Source organism: Enoplosus armatus, chromosome 24, assembly GCF_043641665.1.
Source record: "Enoplosus armatus isolate fEnoArm2 chromosome 24, fEnoArm2.hap1, whole genome shotgun sequence".
Classification (NCBI taxonomy): domain Eukaryota; kingdom Metazoa; phylum Chordata; class Actinopteri; order Centrarchiformes; family Enoplosidae; genus Enoplosus; species Enoplosus armatus.
The window spans coordinates 9,828,619-9,843,038 of NC_092203.1; the positions used below are offsets into that span (position 1 = coordinate 9,828,619).

Below are 14,420 nucleotides of genomic sequence, written 5' to 3' on the forward strand. Positions count from 1 at the left end.
GGGCAGTTTGAAAAAAAAAATGCATCCTACATTTCCCACAATGCATTTACGCACTTTGTAGACATTACACACTCAAGACATTATACAACTGTTTTCACAGGCGACGTAGTACTCCTTGTAATAAGTAAGTAGATGTATGAAATCAAATTATGGAACCATCTAATACTTTAATACTACTTATACTCTTACAAGAGTATAACCCATGAAACATTTAGATCATCTCTCAAAGACCATTTTTATTCTTTGGCATTTGCACCTGCAATCTTTCTATATGTGTATATGTATATAAATGTGTATATGTAAATAAATGACTTGTCTTGACAAAATGACTAAAGATGAAGACTTTTTTTAACTTGTGCTATTGCAAAGAAGAAGACCAGGGCAAGAAAAGCTGCCAAACTGTCAGGAGAAAGAAATAGTTTACAGTCTCACCACTGAGGAAGATGTAAAAGAAAAGTAATCTGTGGCCTCCGAGGGGGAGGAGGACGAAACACAACACTTGAAAAAGATTTCCATTATCCGTCTATCGCAAACTATCTCTCCCTTTCCAAAAAAAAAAAGATGCTGAGGGTAGTGTTTGAAGAGGAATGAGTGGTTCAGGGGATGAAGCTATAGGCTCCGGAGGACTCAGGGGCTTGTTTGAGGATTATGAGGACGTTTACATTCAGAGCCGAAGGCCTGGTGCGATGAGCTCAGGCCTCTGAAGGCTCCTGGATCAGCTCTGCATTCCTGTAAAGAGTGATGGACAGGTAAAGTTCACAAACGGCCATAAATGGAAAACATTTGTGGGGTGAAAACTGAATTTTAGAGAAAGAAACTACATGTTTTCATCCCTACCTCATGCAATAAAGCCTCATATAGTACAGCTGTATACGTTTAAATATTTAACACATATCCACACAGACAGAACCAGTAGTTATCTACAACACTGCAATGGGAAATGCATAAACTGTACCATATACCATAATACATTAATTAATACTTAATCTTCCACTTTCTATTATACAGGATGGTTGTAGTAGCCAGTGTTTTTTACTTGATCCGAAAGATATTGGTTAAGATATTAGTAAAATGTCCGTAAAATGTCACAGAAATATTGGTAAAATATAAATTTATTATCATCAGTGTGTTCCTGTCTGCAAACCACATTTCCTTTGGGATTGTAATAAAGTTCCACTCAGATTACAAATGTTGAATTAGTTAAAATTAGTTGAATTAATTAGTAGGACTCAGTTGTGGTCTATTAACTTATTAGTTAATAGACCACAAGTGAGTCCTCTGCAGTGGGAAGACAGCGGCAATGTCAGTAACAATCAGAGCCAGAGGACATTTCCTCTCCAGCATGCTGGAAACTGCACACAGCAGAGTGGGGCTACTCATCAAGAGGGTAAGGCCGCCATCTAGTGGCTGTAAGCTGCGTTGCCATTTTAGGTGAGCTCCAACAATGCCTGAAAAGACACACACACACACTCACAATGCTGGTAAAGGTGGGGCTAATTTTAAATATTTGAACAACTTAATTTGTTAATTGATTTACGTTTTGTATTAATAATCTGAATCTGTAAAGTAACTACAGCTGACAGACAAATGTAGTGAAGTTAAAAGTACAAAATTTGCTTCTGAGATGTAGTGGAGGGAATATAAAGTCACATAAAACGGAAATGGTCAAGTAAAGTACAAGTACATCGAATTAAGTATCGTATATATAGTATATAGTAGAATAAATAAATAAAAGCAGCGATCATGAGTGCTTCCGGTGCGTCTTTTATTCTGAAAAGGCCGGAACAGGAAGCGATAAAACTTTTTTGAAAAGAACAATGTTGCAGCTGTCAATGGCCCCTCCTCTTCCTCCTCCTCTTCCTCCTCCGCCCCCTGGAGTAGCTATAAAACTGTGTGCGCCACACACAGATGTGACTTCACTCACAGAGATCTCATTATAGGTGTCCTGTGAGAGCCTGAAAGTTTGAATTCACCCCCCCTCAAAAAAAGGACAATCAACACCACAATGGTGAGTATTCACTTATTCTCACTACCTTTATTACTACTAACGATTAACATGTGGTATTTTTACTTAGCTAACATTAAAAAAAGCAGCATTTCCTGTATTTCATGTGCTACTGGTGAGACTTACAATGATAATAATAGTTTCCTGTTACATCAGCATCTGTTCCTCCTAAAATCACAAGCTTGAGCTTTTGTCTATTGTTTCCACTTTATTGCTTCTGAGATTAACTTTTCTGGGGCATTGTATGAAACTCATTTTTAGTGTTTGAAATGGTGAAAAGAAGCATAAAGTGAACCAGTGGAAACTACCAGGCGTGTGGCTCCGGCTCCAGTAAAGGTTAACTGTTTCCATATGGGTAGTGGAGGGCTGCCTGTCAGGAGGAGGGCTTGCTTGTTTGCCTGTGCTGGTTGGGAATGCTGATGTGGCCTCCAGCGGGCCGCATGTGTGTTTTACATTTCTATTCCTGCCGCTCGCCAGTCATGCTGATAAGCAGCTGCATTCCTGCAGGGTTAGGCCCCAAGCTGCTGCTCTCAGGGGTCTTTTCAATCCACCAGTCAGCCTTCAGAAGCAGCAAAAATCAGCACAATATACAAACATGTGGTCAGGCACATGACGATAAACCCTCGAAGCCTTTTGGATCAACATTTTTACGAGTTAACAAGAGTCTTAAGGTCGTTCTTCAGCACGAGTTCAGGACGTTGACCTTTCCCTCTGAGCAAACAGCCAGCATGTTGTAACGTTTGCGGGTCAAATTTGAAAAGACAGGAGTGAATAAAACCAGTTTGTTGGGAAGAAAAATAAAAAGTCTTGGTGACACTTCCTGCTGGGCCATTTAGGTTACAGCATGAAAAAAAGGGGGGGAGGTGTGGAGAGTCGTCCCGCCTTTTTGGAGTTGCTTTTCCACCTTTAAAAAAAGAAGTGCCGGTATGATTTTAGCTGGAGATATTGAGCGTCTTGTGTTTTAGATTAGTTTTATTCACATTACATTGTGGTCTTATAGTCGTGGGCCGTCCCCAGTGTGCAAGAACCCACATTAAAGCGTGAAAATCCTTCCAGTTCATGTTCAATTGGGGAAACTGTGAAATTATAAATGTTTCTCTGATTCTTGGTACAAAACAGACTTACAGTACAATGCTCCTCTGTGTTCTTGAGGCCCCTAGCGTCAGCTGTGACGTAGTTTCAGGACAAGATACAGGAAGTAGATAATCACCCAGTTTGCCGCCGTTGCCTGGAAGGGTACATTTCAAAGGCTGCTTCCTATAAACATGAACGGATGTGGTGTGGTGCAACACCACTTCCACTTTTCTCACATCCAGCCAACACATGTAGAAGCTATCTGACTCACAAAACAGCAAGAAAATTAATATTATTCTACTGTTATTAGGTGCTGATTTTAGGAGCACTCTGCAGTTGAAGCGTTTTATTTGCATTATATAATCTGCAGTCAAACAGGTTCGTGTGGCTGCCTGTCTGGGTCGCATGATTGAAGCTTGACTCAAAATAGCTGGCTGCCATCGCCATACTTGGCAACTCCCACGTCACGGTGACCCCCGCCTCGGTCCTCATCTCAAGCTCTGGGGGGAGTTCAGGGGATCAAGATTCAAAACAAGCCAGAAGCCCACAATGACAACAACTCATGTCATGTTTATCCACTAGTTTCATCAGCTAACACCAGTTAATGTGTTATTTTTCTTAACTTTAAAGAAAGTAGGTCACTCCACTCATCGAAACCACATTACACAACTTGCTTTACATAATCTTAAAAGTAAAACACACTTCCAGACGGCTTATCAGACTGAACGATCTTGTTCTGGAGCCTGGTTGTTTTGTTAAAGAGGACTCGCTGCCCTGTCGAGGTTGTTTAAAGGCTCAAAGAGACACTGACTTCACAGGAATTTCACCTCCCTGTGGAAGTGAGGTCGGCCACAGCTGCTTTTACCACTAAGTCGCCTTGTAAACATGAAACAATTAGTTATACATAAATATGACAGGGTTTGGTTTACCGCTCTTGTCTTGGCAGGTATGAAGAGACGCAAAAAGGATCTCGCTGATATTTTGACAGCAATACTTGACGTGTTTGTGTGCTCATATTACCAGTGACAGCTGGCCTTTTGTTGACGGACCAACTGCTGCGATAATGTAAACACGCAGCTGAAATGTATTTGACTCCCGCATTCAGAGGTGCTACTTCTTAGTGGGGTTTGACTCTCTCACAACATTTGCATTTCTGTCACCCTTGTGAAAGGCCAGTAAACCAAATGGGACAGTCAACGTGGCTTCTTAAACACCCCCAGGCCAAATTTCCCTTCTAAATGATGAGACCAAACTTGTTTCAGGTCTCAGCCAAGCCTGCACCCATTGCCTCCACCCTCCACCCCCACCCACGTCTTTTACAAGGAGCTAGAAATACTTCAGCAGGGTGTGGAGGCACTTTGGCCGCTGTAGACACTCAAGACTTTGTTAATCACCACTGCTTGCTTATTTAGATCAGTGACTCCTGATTAGATGTGTCACATCTCACTCGCAAAAGGACATCTGAACATTTTAACAGTTGTCTGTGATGCAAATGTTGCACAAATACAAAAGCGGTTGTAAAGTCGTCACAACATGTCGACTCCACCCGGAGTTTCCTGCCGCTCAACTGTCATTTTCAGCAGGTCAAGACGGGTTTAAAAGCAGAAATGTTGACATTAAGCTAAAAGCCTGTAGGGTTTTGGTTTGCTGGAAATAAGGGAGAAATAAATTTGATCATAGACATTAAATATCCCTAAATCATACTGGATTCGGTATAGAAAGGTTAAGTGATAATACAGATATAATAATCTCCTTTTTTTCCCTCCACAGCGCGAGTGTATCTCTATCCACGTTGGCCAGGCTGGCGTCCAGATGGGCAACACCTGCTGGGAGCTGTACTGCCTGGAGCACGGCATCCAGCCTGACGGCCACATGCCCAGCGAGAAGCCCAAGACGACCAAAGACGACTCCTTCACCACCTTCTTCAGTGAGACCGGCACCGGGAAGTATGTCCCCAGAGCCATCTTTGTCGACCTGGAGCCCACGGTTATCGGTGAGTTATTTTTTTTTAGTTGAGGAATTTCTTCAAGCAAAACAGAAACAGAATTGTATCAACATGCTAACAAAACACCTCTTCTGTCTCCTTCAGATGAGGTTCGTACAGGCACGTACCGCCAGCTTTTCCACCCTGAGCAGCTGATCTCAGGAAAGGAGGATGCTGCCAACAACTACGCCCGCGGTCACTACACCGTCGGAAAGGAGCACATTGACTCTGTACTCGACAGGATCCGCAAACTGGTAAGAAGGGCTGCAGAAGAGTTTGGCTGCCTGGGGCTGAAGTTCAAACACAGCAGTATAGTCTTTGATGTAACACACATCAGAACTGAGGGTCTGTTTCAAACTTGACAGAATTATTAAATTAAATTTCTTGTCCAGTCTGACCAGTGCACCGGGCTACAAGGTTTCCTGGTCTTCCACTCCTTCGGAGGAGGAACCGGCTCTGGCTTCACCTCCCTGCTGATGGAGCGTCTCTCTGTAGACTTTGGCAAGAAGTCCAAGCTGGAGTTCGCCATCTACCCAGCTCCTCAGGTGTCCACAGCCGTGGTGGAGCCCTACAACGCCATCCTGACCACCCACACCACCCTGGAGCACTCTGACTGCGCCTTCATGGTGGACAACGAGGCCATCTATGACATCTGCCGCAGGAACCTGGACATCGAGCGTCCATCCTACACCAACCTGAATCGCCTCATCAGCCAGATCGTGTCCTCCATCACCGCCTCTTTGCGCTTCGACGGCGCCTTGAACGTGGACCTGACGGAGTTCCAGACCAACCTGGTGCCCTACCCTCGTATCCACTTCCCTCTTGCCACCTACGCCCCCGTAATCTCCGCAGAGAAGGCCTACCACGAGCAGCTCACTGTGGCCGAGATCACCAACGCCTGCTTCGAGCCGGCCAATCAGATGGTGAAGTGCGACCCTCGTCACGGCAAGTACATGGCCTGCTGCCTCCTCTACCGCGGCGACGTGGTGCCCAAAGACGTCAACGTGGCCATCGGCAACATCAAAACCAAGCGCACCATCCAGTTTGTGGACTGGTGTCCCACTGGCTTCAAGGTGGGCATCAACTACCAGCCTCCCACTGTGGTTCCTGGAGGAGACCTGGCCAAGGTGCAGAGGGCCGTGTGCATGCTGAGCAACACCACCGCCATCGCCGAGGCCTGGGCTCGACTCGACCACAAGTTCGACCTGATGTACGCCAAGAGGGCCTTCGTCCACTGGTACGTCGGAGAGGGCATGGAGGAGGGAGAGTTCTCAGAGGCCAGAGAGGACATGGCCGCGCTGGAGAAGGATTACGAAGAGGTCGGCATCGACTCGTACGAAGACGACGAAGAGGGGGAGGAGTATTAAGAACAGAGCTGTAATAAGGAAAGTTCTCTCAGAATGTAACGTTTTTTATCTCCTAAAGGAATGATTTTAGGTCTCCTCCAGAAGCAGAGTGTTAACGTGCAGTTTGACGACTGATATGTACACCGTTAATAAACACTAATGTTACTGCCGAGCAGCAATCTGTCCAAGCTCACTCCCATGGTGTTTGGTTTATTGAAAAATGACTCTCCAATGAGAGAGACTGTGCCTTATCTCCTTTTCTAAATAAAGCAGTTTACACCTACTTCTCTTCATCAGAGTGTACTATACTTCAAAATAAAAACATATCTATAAATGGAGTTGTTAACTTTAATAAAACAGTCCAGAGATTCAGCGCTTTTACCCCCAATACATTCGGGTGAGCTGTGAGTGATCCGCCACAAGATGGCGGTGTGGTGTTACAGGGAGGGGAAGTGCACCCATTACCAGGAAAAGATGAAAGAGCCACGAGACGAGAGATGTCTCAAGGCCACCAGCTCGGCAATGAGGTTAGACAACATGCACAATATTTAGAAACACGTGAAAATATGTGGACAATCTGGCTAAATTAAATATATAGTTATGTTCTTAGTAGCTCAAATCTATTTGTGTTGTGCTGACTAATTACTCTGAATGCTCCGAGGAACTAAAGTGGATTTCTCTTTCTGCAACAACAGAAAATGTACAAAAGACTCGATAGATTTTCTGTGCAGAACCACCAGAGACAGATTCAGGTCTTAACTTGCTGCTGGACTTTCCTCCCCCTCCCTTCCTCAGTGGATGAGGCCTTCACATTGGCTCTGTAATTGCTTTGAAGTAATTAAGGCCCAATTTGAGCAAAGCCTCGTCAGCGTGGACGGGGGATTTATAAAGGTCGTACAGGGCGGAGAGAAAGATAAAGGTTTTTCCGTTGTGTTTTGTTCTCAGTGTGGATGTAAAAAGAACAAGAGATTTTCTGACAGGATTGCATGCTGCCACACAAACACAGCCAGTATGACAAAGGGAGATTAAAAGCTGCTGATAGCAGTGTGTAACCTATAAATGGATAAAGAAGGCGAGTGTTCAGTTAAACATCAAGGAACTGATCATTTATAGCATTTTAGACTTGGATTTGGTGGGAAAGGCTCTCGTGAACAAAAACATACATGAGCAAAGACTCATAAACGGCTCATTCATTGTTCTTTAATATTAAAACAGCCAAAAAAATACAACAAGCTTTTGCTTAATCACCCCTCACCCAACGAAGTCCAACAAGAAGGAAAAACGGATAAAAGTTAAACTCACAGAACAAACGCCGAAAGAAACAATAACCATGACTTCACACACTGTGGCGTCAAACGTCACAGACGAGTGCGTGTTTCATATTTAAATTAATTATGAGCTGTATCCAAGGCTACTGAACACGTTGGCATGGCAACAGATAGCCATGCGTCGGGGGGGAGGTTATCACAACTTATTATATATTTCAGTCGTCACCACTGTTTTTTGTTCGTATGTGCTAAAAGCAGTTTGGAAATTAAACTCCAGACGGTTGGTTCCTCTCGTCTAAAAGCTCAAACAGCATCGAGGACGCTCGTCGCAGTGATTAATGGCACTCACACCAGTAATCACAGCGAGGGACACTCTCAGGCTCTGTGTTGCCGTAACACTCGTGATGCCTTTTATTGCAATGCTTTCCGGATGACACCACAACCTGTTCAGACTGTTTAGGGCAGCAGAGGAAAGAAAAACTAAGCTCAAATTATCCAGAACAGCAGTTTAAATTAATATGTTTCAAGTTCACGAAGCAAAAATAACATTAGTCCGTTCTGTCGTCCATGGATTTAAAGGAAGGACCAGTAGAAAATATAAAAACATAGAAAATTAAACTATCAAAACAAATAATGACATCTGCGCCAGAACATTACAGCAGATTCAACGCAAACTTATACAGTAAATCATCATGTAAAAAAACTGAAACTGCAATGCACCTGCTGCAGATTTGTTTTAAGAAAAAAGGATTAATATATATATATATATATATATATATATATATATATATATATATATAAATGCCAGACTAAGAGTATAAGTTCATCAACAATCTCATTAAGCTAATGACTAATTAACTTATTGCCCCTTTCAGCAAAATCGTTATAATCTTCAAAGAAACACGATGGTGTGAAATGATAAATATCTGCTTTTTGAAATAAATGAATATATAAATCTCGGTACTGACGAGGAGATAAAAAAGAAAAACGATCCTACAACGTGAAGTACTGTACATCTGTTGAGCACTATTGCTGTCTAAATAAGAGCTAGACGACTTCACAGATCTGTAACCATATTTGGAAAACAGTCAAGCTGCCCTACATAAATACACAACATGACATGACAAACAGGCGCTCCTACAGAGGCTGTCCTGTGACGAGACAACCACGTCTGCTTTTTGATGGCTTACAAATGTTGTACGATGCTTCCCTGTGCAAGTTAATCACGTTCAGACAAAGTTTTAGTCTCCAGAAATGAGAAAAGTTGACATTAGGCAATGAAAATTATAGTATAGGGGACATGAAAGTGCCACAAAAGAAACAATATGCCACAAAAATGTACTAAATACTCTTTAAAACAAATGTATTATGTGAATACTTAAGTTTTCCCACCTTTACATGGCATGAAGGCATGAAAGTAGCACATAAAAATGTCACTATATGTCCACACAAACCCTGTTTTTCAGCTTTGTGGAGACTGTGCCGATACAAGCCTGGCATCAAAAAGAAAGACTCACTTTATCACCTCCTCCTCCAAACTTCCCCTACATTTTGTAGAATTTAAAAATATTGCCATAACACCAAAAATGAAGTATTTCCTCTTTTCTGTCGGGGTCCGATAGACCTCTATTAGACTGTTTGCTACCCATCAACAGAGCTTTATTATACGGAGGTGATGAGCGACAGAAACGAGTCTGATATGTTGAGAAGAAGCTTGTTTCGTCCATCAAACTTTGTGCTACAGGTATAAAACACACATCCACACGCTCGGCCTACCAGGGGCACACACACTCTGATAACCGCGCTCGCTCTCACTCGTCGTCCCGTTGTTGTTGGTCGAGTAATGATGATGCGTCAAGCAGACATCCTCTGAAATAACCAATTAGGGAGTGGGTCAGCTGAATCCGGCTGCGTCTCGACAGGAAGTGTCCCTCGTCTGGGTAGATCTGTCCCGAAAAAAAACAAAGAGATGCATGAGTAAAGAAGATAAACAAACACACAAGGTCTTTCAAAACTCAGCCGCTTGACAGGTGAAGTTTTCCTGCTTCTACATATATGTATTCTTGGAAAACAGAATAATTCACCTTTGTGCTTGACAGTTTATTTTTGACCTTGTATCCTCTTACTTGCTTTTTTGTTCTGGAGCTTTTAACCGAATCACACAGTCTTCATGGGCATATGAAGCTACTGAGCTGTAGACGACAAAATGTCTTGAAAGTGCTCAGAATAAATGCATATTTTTAACATCTACAGCTCCATGACAACTGAGCACACTTTATCTGCAGAGGAAGACTGTGTGATATGACCGAAAGCTCCAGAACAAGCGAGTAAGTGGACCCTGAGTGGAGAGATTGTTTGTCAAATGACAACTTTAATGCCAAATAATGTGTTTTTGAGTCTGTTTCAACAAAGACATATGAGCCAAAGGACGGTACAAGTGTGAAAACAAGTTTAGAGGGGGTTATGTAAGCTGTGCTAAGCTAACCGGCTATCTTCTTATATAACTTTATGCAACAAAGCAAATAAGTGTTGAACTATTAGGGTAAAAGTGTATGTTAAGTGGTTATTTTCTAGTACTGTCTTAAATACACTGTTTTTCTGGTGCAGTTTGGAACAGAGGATTTGTTTTTATTGTGACGCACCTTAATAGTGTATTGAAACAGTGTTACAGACTTGACTTGAGTTGAATGAGCGTAGTATTTACCTGCATAGTATAGTTGGCTCCGATCTTTATTAAGTGTTTGATGAGCTCCGCTGAGTGCTGAAAGTGAACGTTCGCTGTGGAGAAAAACAAGACATGCAAATAAGCGTCGGCAGGGTTAATTTCCACTGCTGGATAAAAGCTCCGACTCTCATCAAGGTCAAGCTTTAATGCTCTGCATCATAGAGAGGCTCGTATGAAAAGGACACCAGCTGAAAAGACGCCTACGTTTAATAACACACATTTCAGGTTACTGTGGAAAGTACATCTTATATACAGTTTGAAATGGAAACTGTCATATGGGGAGAATCGAGATGTTCGTACCGTCAGCAGTGCCGTGAGCCAGAAACAGAGTTCCTCCCTGCAGACCTTTCATGTTGGCCAGGACTTTAGATGCCTGGACACACAGATAAAGACAAATTCTGTCTCAATATGTCAAAGGAACACGCTTAGTTTCTTGCTGAGAATTAGATGAGAAGATTGACACCACTCTCATGTCTGTACCATAAAATATGAGGCTACAGCAAGGAGTCGGTTAGCTTAGCTTAGCACAAAGACTGGAAACGGGTTAGCCTGGCTAGCTGCCCCCCCCCCCCTTCCAGTCTTTATGCTAAGCTAAGCTAACCGGCTACTGGTGGCTATCTGAAAACTAGCTACAGCTGTCAAATAAACATAGCGGAGGAGAAGTATAAAGTAGCATTAAATGGAAATACTCAAAGTACAAGTATCTCAAAATGGTAGTTAAATACAGTACTTTGGTGAATTAATTTAGTTGCTTTCCGTGCTGAGGACTACAAATAGGAAACAGAAAGCAAAAGCAGAAAATAAGTCCTGGAAAGGTCACAGAGGGATATTTTGAAAGCGACTTGGCCTTTCTAGCCCCACTAGAAATGACAATACACATGAAAGTGCAGAGAAAAAATATCTTCAAGCTCACAAAACTGAAACAAGAAGCCAGATTGCATTTCGATGTATTGCTCAGGGGAGTGTGGAGGGAAGCTGTTATATTAGAGGATATCTCAATCTCTCGATCTCATCACTCAGTTTCTTCCCAGCTGGGATTCAAGCGAAGAGATTTTCCAGCTTGTCAGTCACCGCACATCAACAACCGGACGTTTTATCACCCGTCTCTTTAAGTCTCAGAGGACGGGACGAGTGGTGGTGATGATGATGATGATGATGTCCCGCTGATTATTGTCTGATCACATTTCCCTTCTTTGGATGTGATTTAAAGCGGACTTCACCTCCTGCTGGGAGAGTCACAAAAATAGCGACTCTGGCCCAGTTATATGCAACCCACTTAGGAGGAAAAACACACTTTGACTGCAACCTTCACTTGGAGGACAATTGTGTAATTTCTTTTTAGCCTACAACTCTGGCTTTTTCCTGTTCTTCATGTTTGTGTATGATTTGGAGCGTTGCCTGAGACGCTTGTGGGCACATTTTTCTTTCTTATTTCGAGCAGACGGGGGGCTGTTTTGTTTGTGAAGTGAAGTGTGACCTCCACTTTGAGAAAAAAAAGAGACTTGGCTTTTTTTTTTAAGGAATATAAAATTATATTTGGAGTTACGTAATTATATATTTTTTATCATGTTTTATTCTGAAAAACAGAGCAGTTAGGGAAGGAGGAAACAGAGAGGCAGGTAATCAAGAGATTGGAGGATCTTACGTTATTTATTTTTCAGATTACAGGCTTCACTGCAGCCACCTCAGCAACCTCTTTTATTTTTATTTTAAGCGTCTGGCTTCTGGAAAAGATCAAATATAAAATGACATAAAGAAACGAGCCCAGCGACAGATGGAGGATTGGTAAAAGCAGCTCACTTGGTATCTGCTCTCCTCAGTCGAAGGTGAGCCGAGGTATCTCTCCGAGAACGCAGAGCCTGGAAGGAAAGAGGTTACAGAGTGAAGTTAAGACAGATGTCCTCGCAGCTCTACAACTGAAACAAAACAGAAAAGTTTCTTCTTTCTGTTGGACTGAAGAGAGTTCTCATGTCTGCACTCGTTAGAGGATTCACAGACGGTCTATTAAACTATAGTCACACACAGCAGCATCTCCAGTAGCTCTAATACTCGCTCGACGCTCCTTTTTCATCCTAAAAATTCAATAAGCCTGAATTCCCGAAAGCAGAACGTACAGATAATTAAAGTCACGTTGCCCAGACAATACAGCATGTAGGATAAAGACGTCTTGAATAAAGAAACGACGGGAGTCGGCGCCGCAGCAGCAGAAGTAATAAATACTTCCATGTCTCCGCAGGGTGTGTTAAAGACGGAGATGTCTTCCTCTCTGCTCACCGTACATGGACCAGTCAATGACCGGAGCCTGAGCTGCAGCACATCGGATCAGCTGCTCCGTCGACTTCAGCATCGTCAGCGTGAGGAAGCCGCCGTAGTCCTGCAGGAGGACCAAAAAACTCCTGTCAGTTGTTAAGCTTCATATAAAAACACGCTCTGATTCAGAGGACAGCAGCATGTTCACCTTTTAAGTCTTTTCTCGACTGTTTTACCTGTTCAAGTTTACATTTGTCGCATGCACAGCAATTGCAGTGAATCCATGAAACAACAAAGCTCAATATGTACAAAAAGCTTGTAAACAGGTGGTGAAATAAATATACATGTATACTGAAATGTGTGCAGGTCGTATAAAGCAGTCGAGTAATAGTGTAATGTGTAGTGTTGCCCCTTATGGACTTTTCTAGAAAGCACTGATTCTGTTAAGATGTCTGGTTTCAGAAACCTGGATAAGCCCAGTTCTCCCAGTTTAGAGAAACCTGAACACTAAGCTGATACTGGGCTGTCAAGACACTGAGGACGAACCTCTCCGAAGACTCCGATGCGAGTGCGATCGACGAACGGCAGCTTCGCCAGGTATCTGAGGAAACACCAGCATCAGTTAAGTTATATTTTTACATTTACAGAACATGAAGTGGCCCACAGTAAGGAGGTCAAAGGTCGCAGCTGGACGAAGTGCGTTACATACTCCAGAGCTGCGATCTGGTCCTCGGCGTCCACTGTGCCGAGCCTCCCGTGGACCTGCTGTAAGACCCTGTGAGGTGATGAGGATCAGATACGATTATAAAAGACCGGAAGGAAAGTTTAAGGCCAGTTTTCTCATTTATTGAGTCAAACTGAGCAGAAAGAATAAACAACAGAACTTTATGCACCTTTGACCTCTGAACCCGGATCCTCTGCCGTCGAGTCGCGCTACGATGACCTGCTCCGATCCCGCCATCAGCCAATCCCAGTCCGGCCTGAACTCCTCTGTCACCGCCTGCTCGCCTGGAGAACTGCCGCTGTCAAAGACAAACACTCATTTATTACTAATAAACACTGCGTCTCTCCAGTTTGTTCTTATATTTTACTTCGTCTTTTGAACTGTGAAGCAGCTTTTTTAAAAAGTACATTTACTCATGAGTGTAGTGTACAATTTTGAGGTACTGCATCCCTTAATTTCTGCCACTGTGTACTTCTACTACACTCACGGAGGGAAATATTGTACTACTACACTCACGGAGGGAAATATTGTACTCTTTACTCGCATTATTTGACAGCTGAAGTTATTTTAGTGCTGATATTTTCCTTCATGTTGATGTGTACATGTGTGTAACAGCCTGCAGGTGTCGAGGAGTGAAGCGGTCCTCGTGTAAATAAAGTTTAAAGGGCTCACACAATGAGGAGGAGGCCGTAGATGTAGGACTCGGAGAAGTCAGGAGGATAGATGAGCTTCAGAGGCAGCTCTGAGAGGACGACACAGAAACATTAGCTGAAGCAGAGGTGACCGACACACACACACACACACACACACACACTCTAAATAGCTCAATTATCTCATGACGATGTGTCAGGTGCACAAATCAATACACACAAACACGCACAGCTGTTAAAGTGCAGGTCGGTCGTACCACAGTTGTCATTAGTGATCATCCGGATTTCAGTCTGAATCGTGGTTTTCGTCTCCAGCGCAGACCGCAGAGGGAGGTTGTTCTCCAGGACGAAATATGCTGTGAAATGAGAGACCAGATTCATCAGAGGAGATTAA

The 14,420-nt window shown here is 43.1% G+C and overlaps 2 protein-coding genes across 2 annotated transcripts in view; one reads left to right on the forward strand and one right to left on the reverse strand.

Moving 5' to 3' along the window:
- Positions 1-1,909: 1,909 nt before the first annotated feature.
- Positions 1,910-6,692, forward strand: LOC139306653 (tubulin alpha chain-like). Its single transcript, XM_070930564.1, has 4 exons — positions 1,910-2,008; positions 4,850-5,072; positions 5,169-5,317; positions 5,456-6,692. The coding sequence occupies exons 1-4, from the start codon at positions 2,006-2,008 to the stop codon at positions 6,428-6,430; spliced, it is 1,350 nt and encodes a 449-aa protein (XP_070786665.1). The 5' UTR covers positions 1,910-2,005; the 3' UTR covers positions 6,431-6,692.
- A 2,796-nt stretch (positions 6,693-9,488) lies between these two features.
- LOC139306654 (inactive dipeptidyl peptidase 10-like) overlaps positions 9,489-14,420 on the reverse strand; it is a 29,764-nt gene continuing 24,832 nt past the window's right edge. Inside the window, exons 18-27 of the mRNA XM_070930565.1 lie at positions 14,284-14,382; positions 14,049-14,118; positions 13,546-13,674; positions 13,362-13,427; positions 13,199-13,253; positions 12,677-12,776; positions 12,203-12,261; positions 10,703-10,775; positions 10,382-10,455; positions 9,489-9,623 (exon numbers count right to left, since the gene is read on the reverse strand). Of these exons, the coding sequence (XP_070786666.1) occupies positions 9,489-9,623; positions 10,382-10,455; positions 10,703-10,775; positions 12,203-12,261; positions 12,677-12,776; positions 13,199-13,253; positions 13,362-13,427; positions 13,546-13,674; positions 14,049-14,118; positions 14,284-14,382 (860 nt within the window). The remainder of the gene's footprint in view (positions 9,624-10,381; positions 10,456-10,702; positions 10,776-12,202; positions 12,262-12,676; positions 12,777-13,198; positions 13,254-13,361; positions 13,428-13,545; positions 13,675-14,048; positions 14,119-14,283; positions 14,383-14,420) is intronic.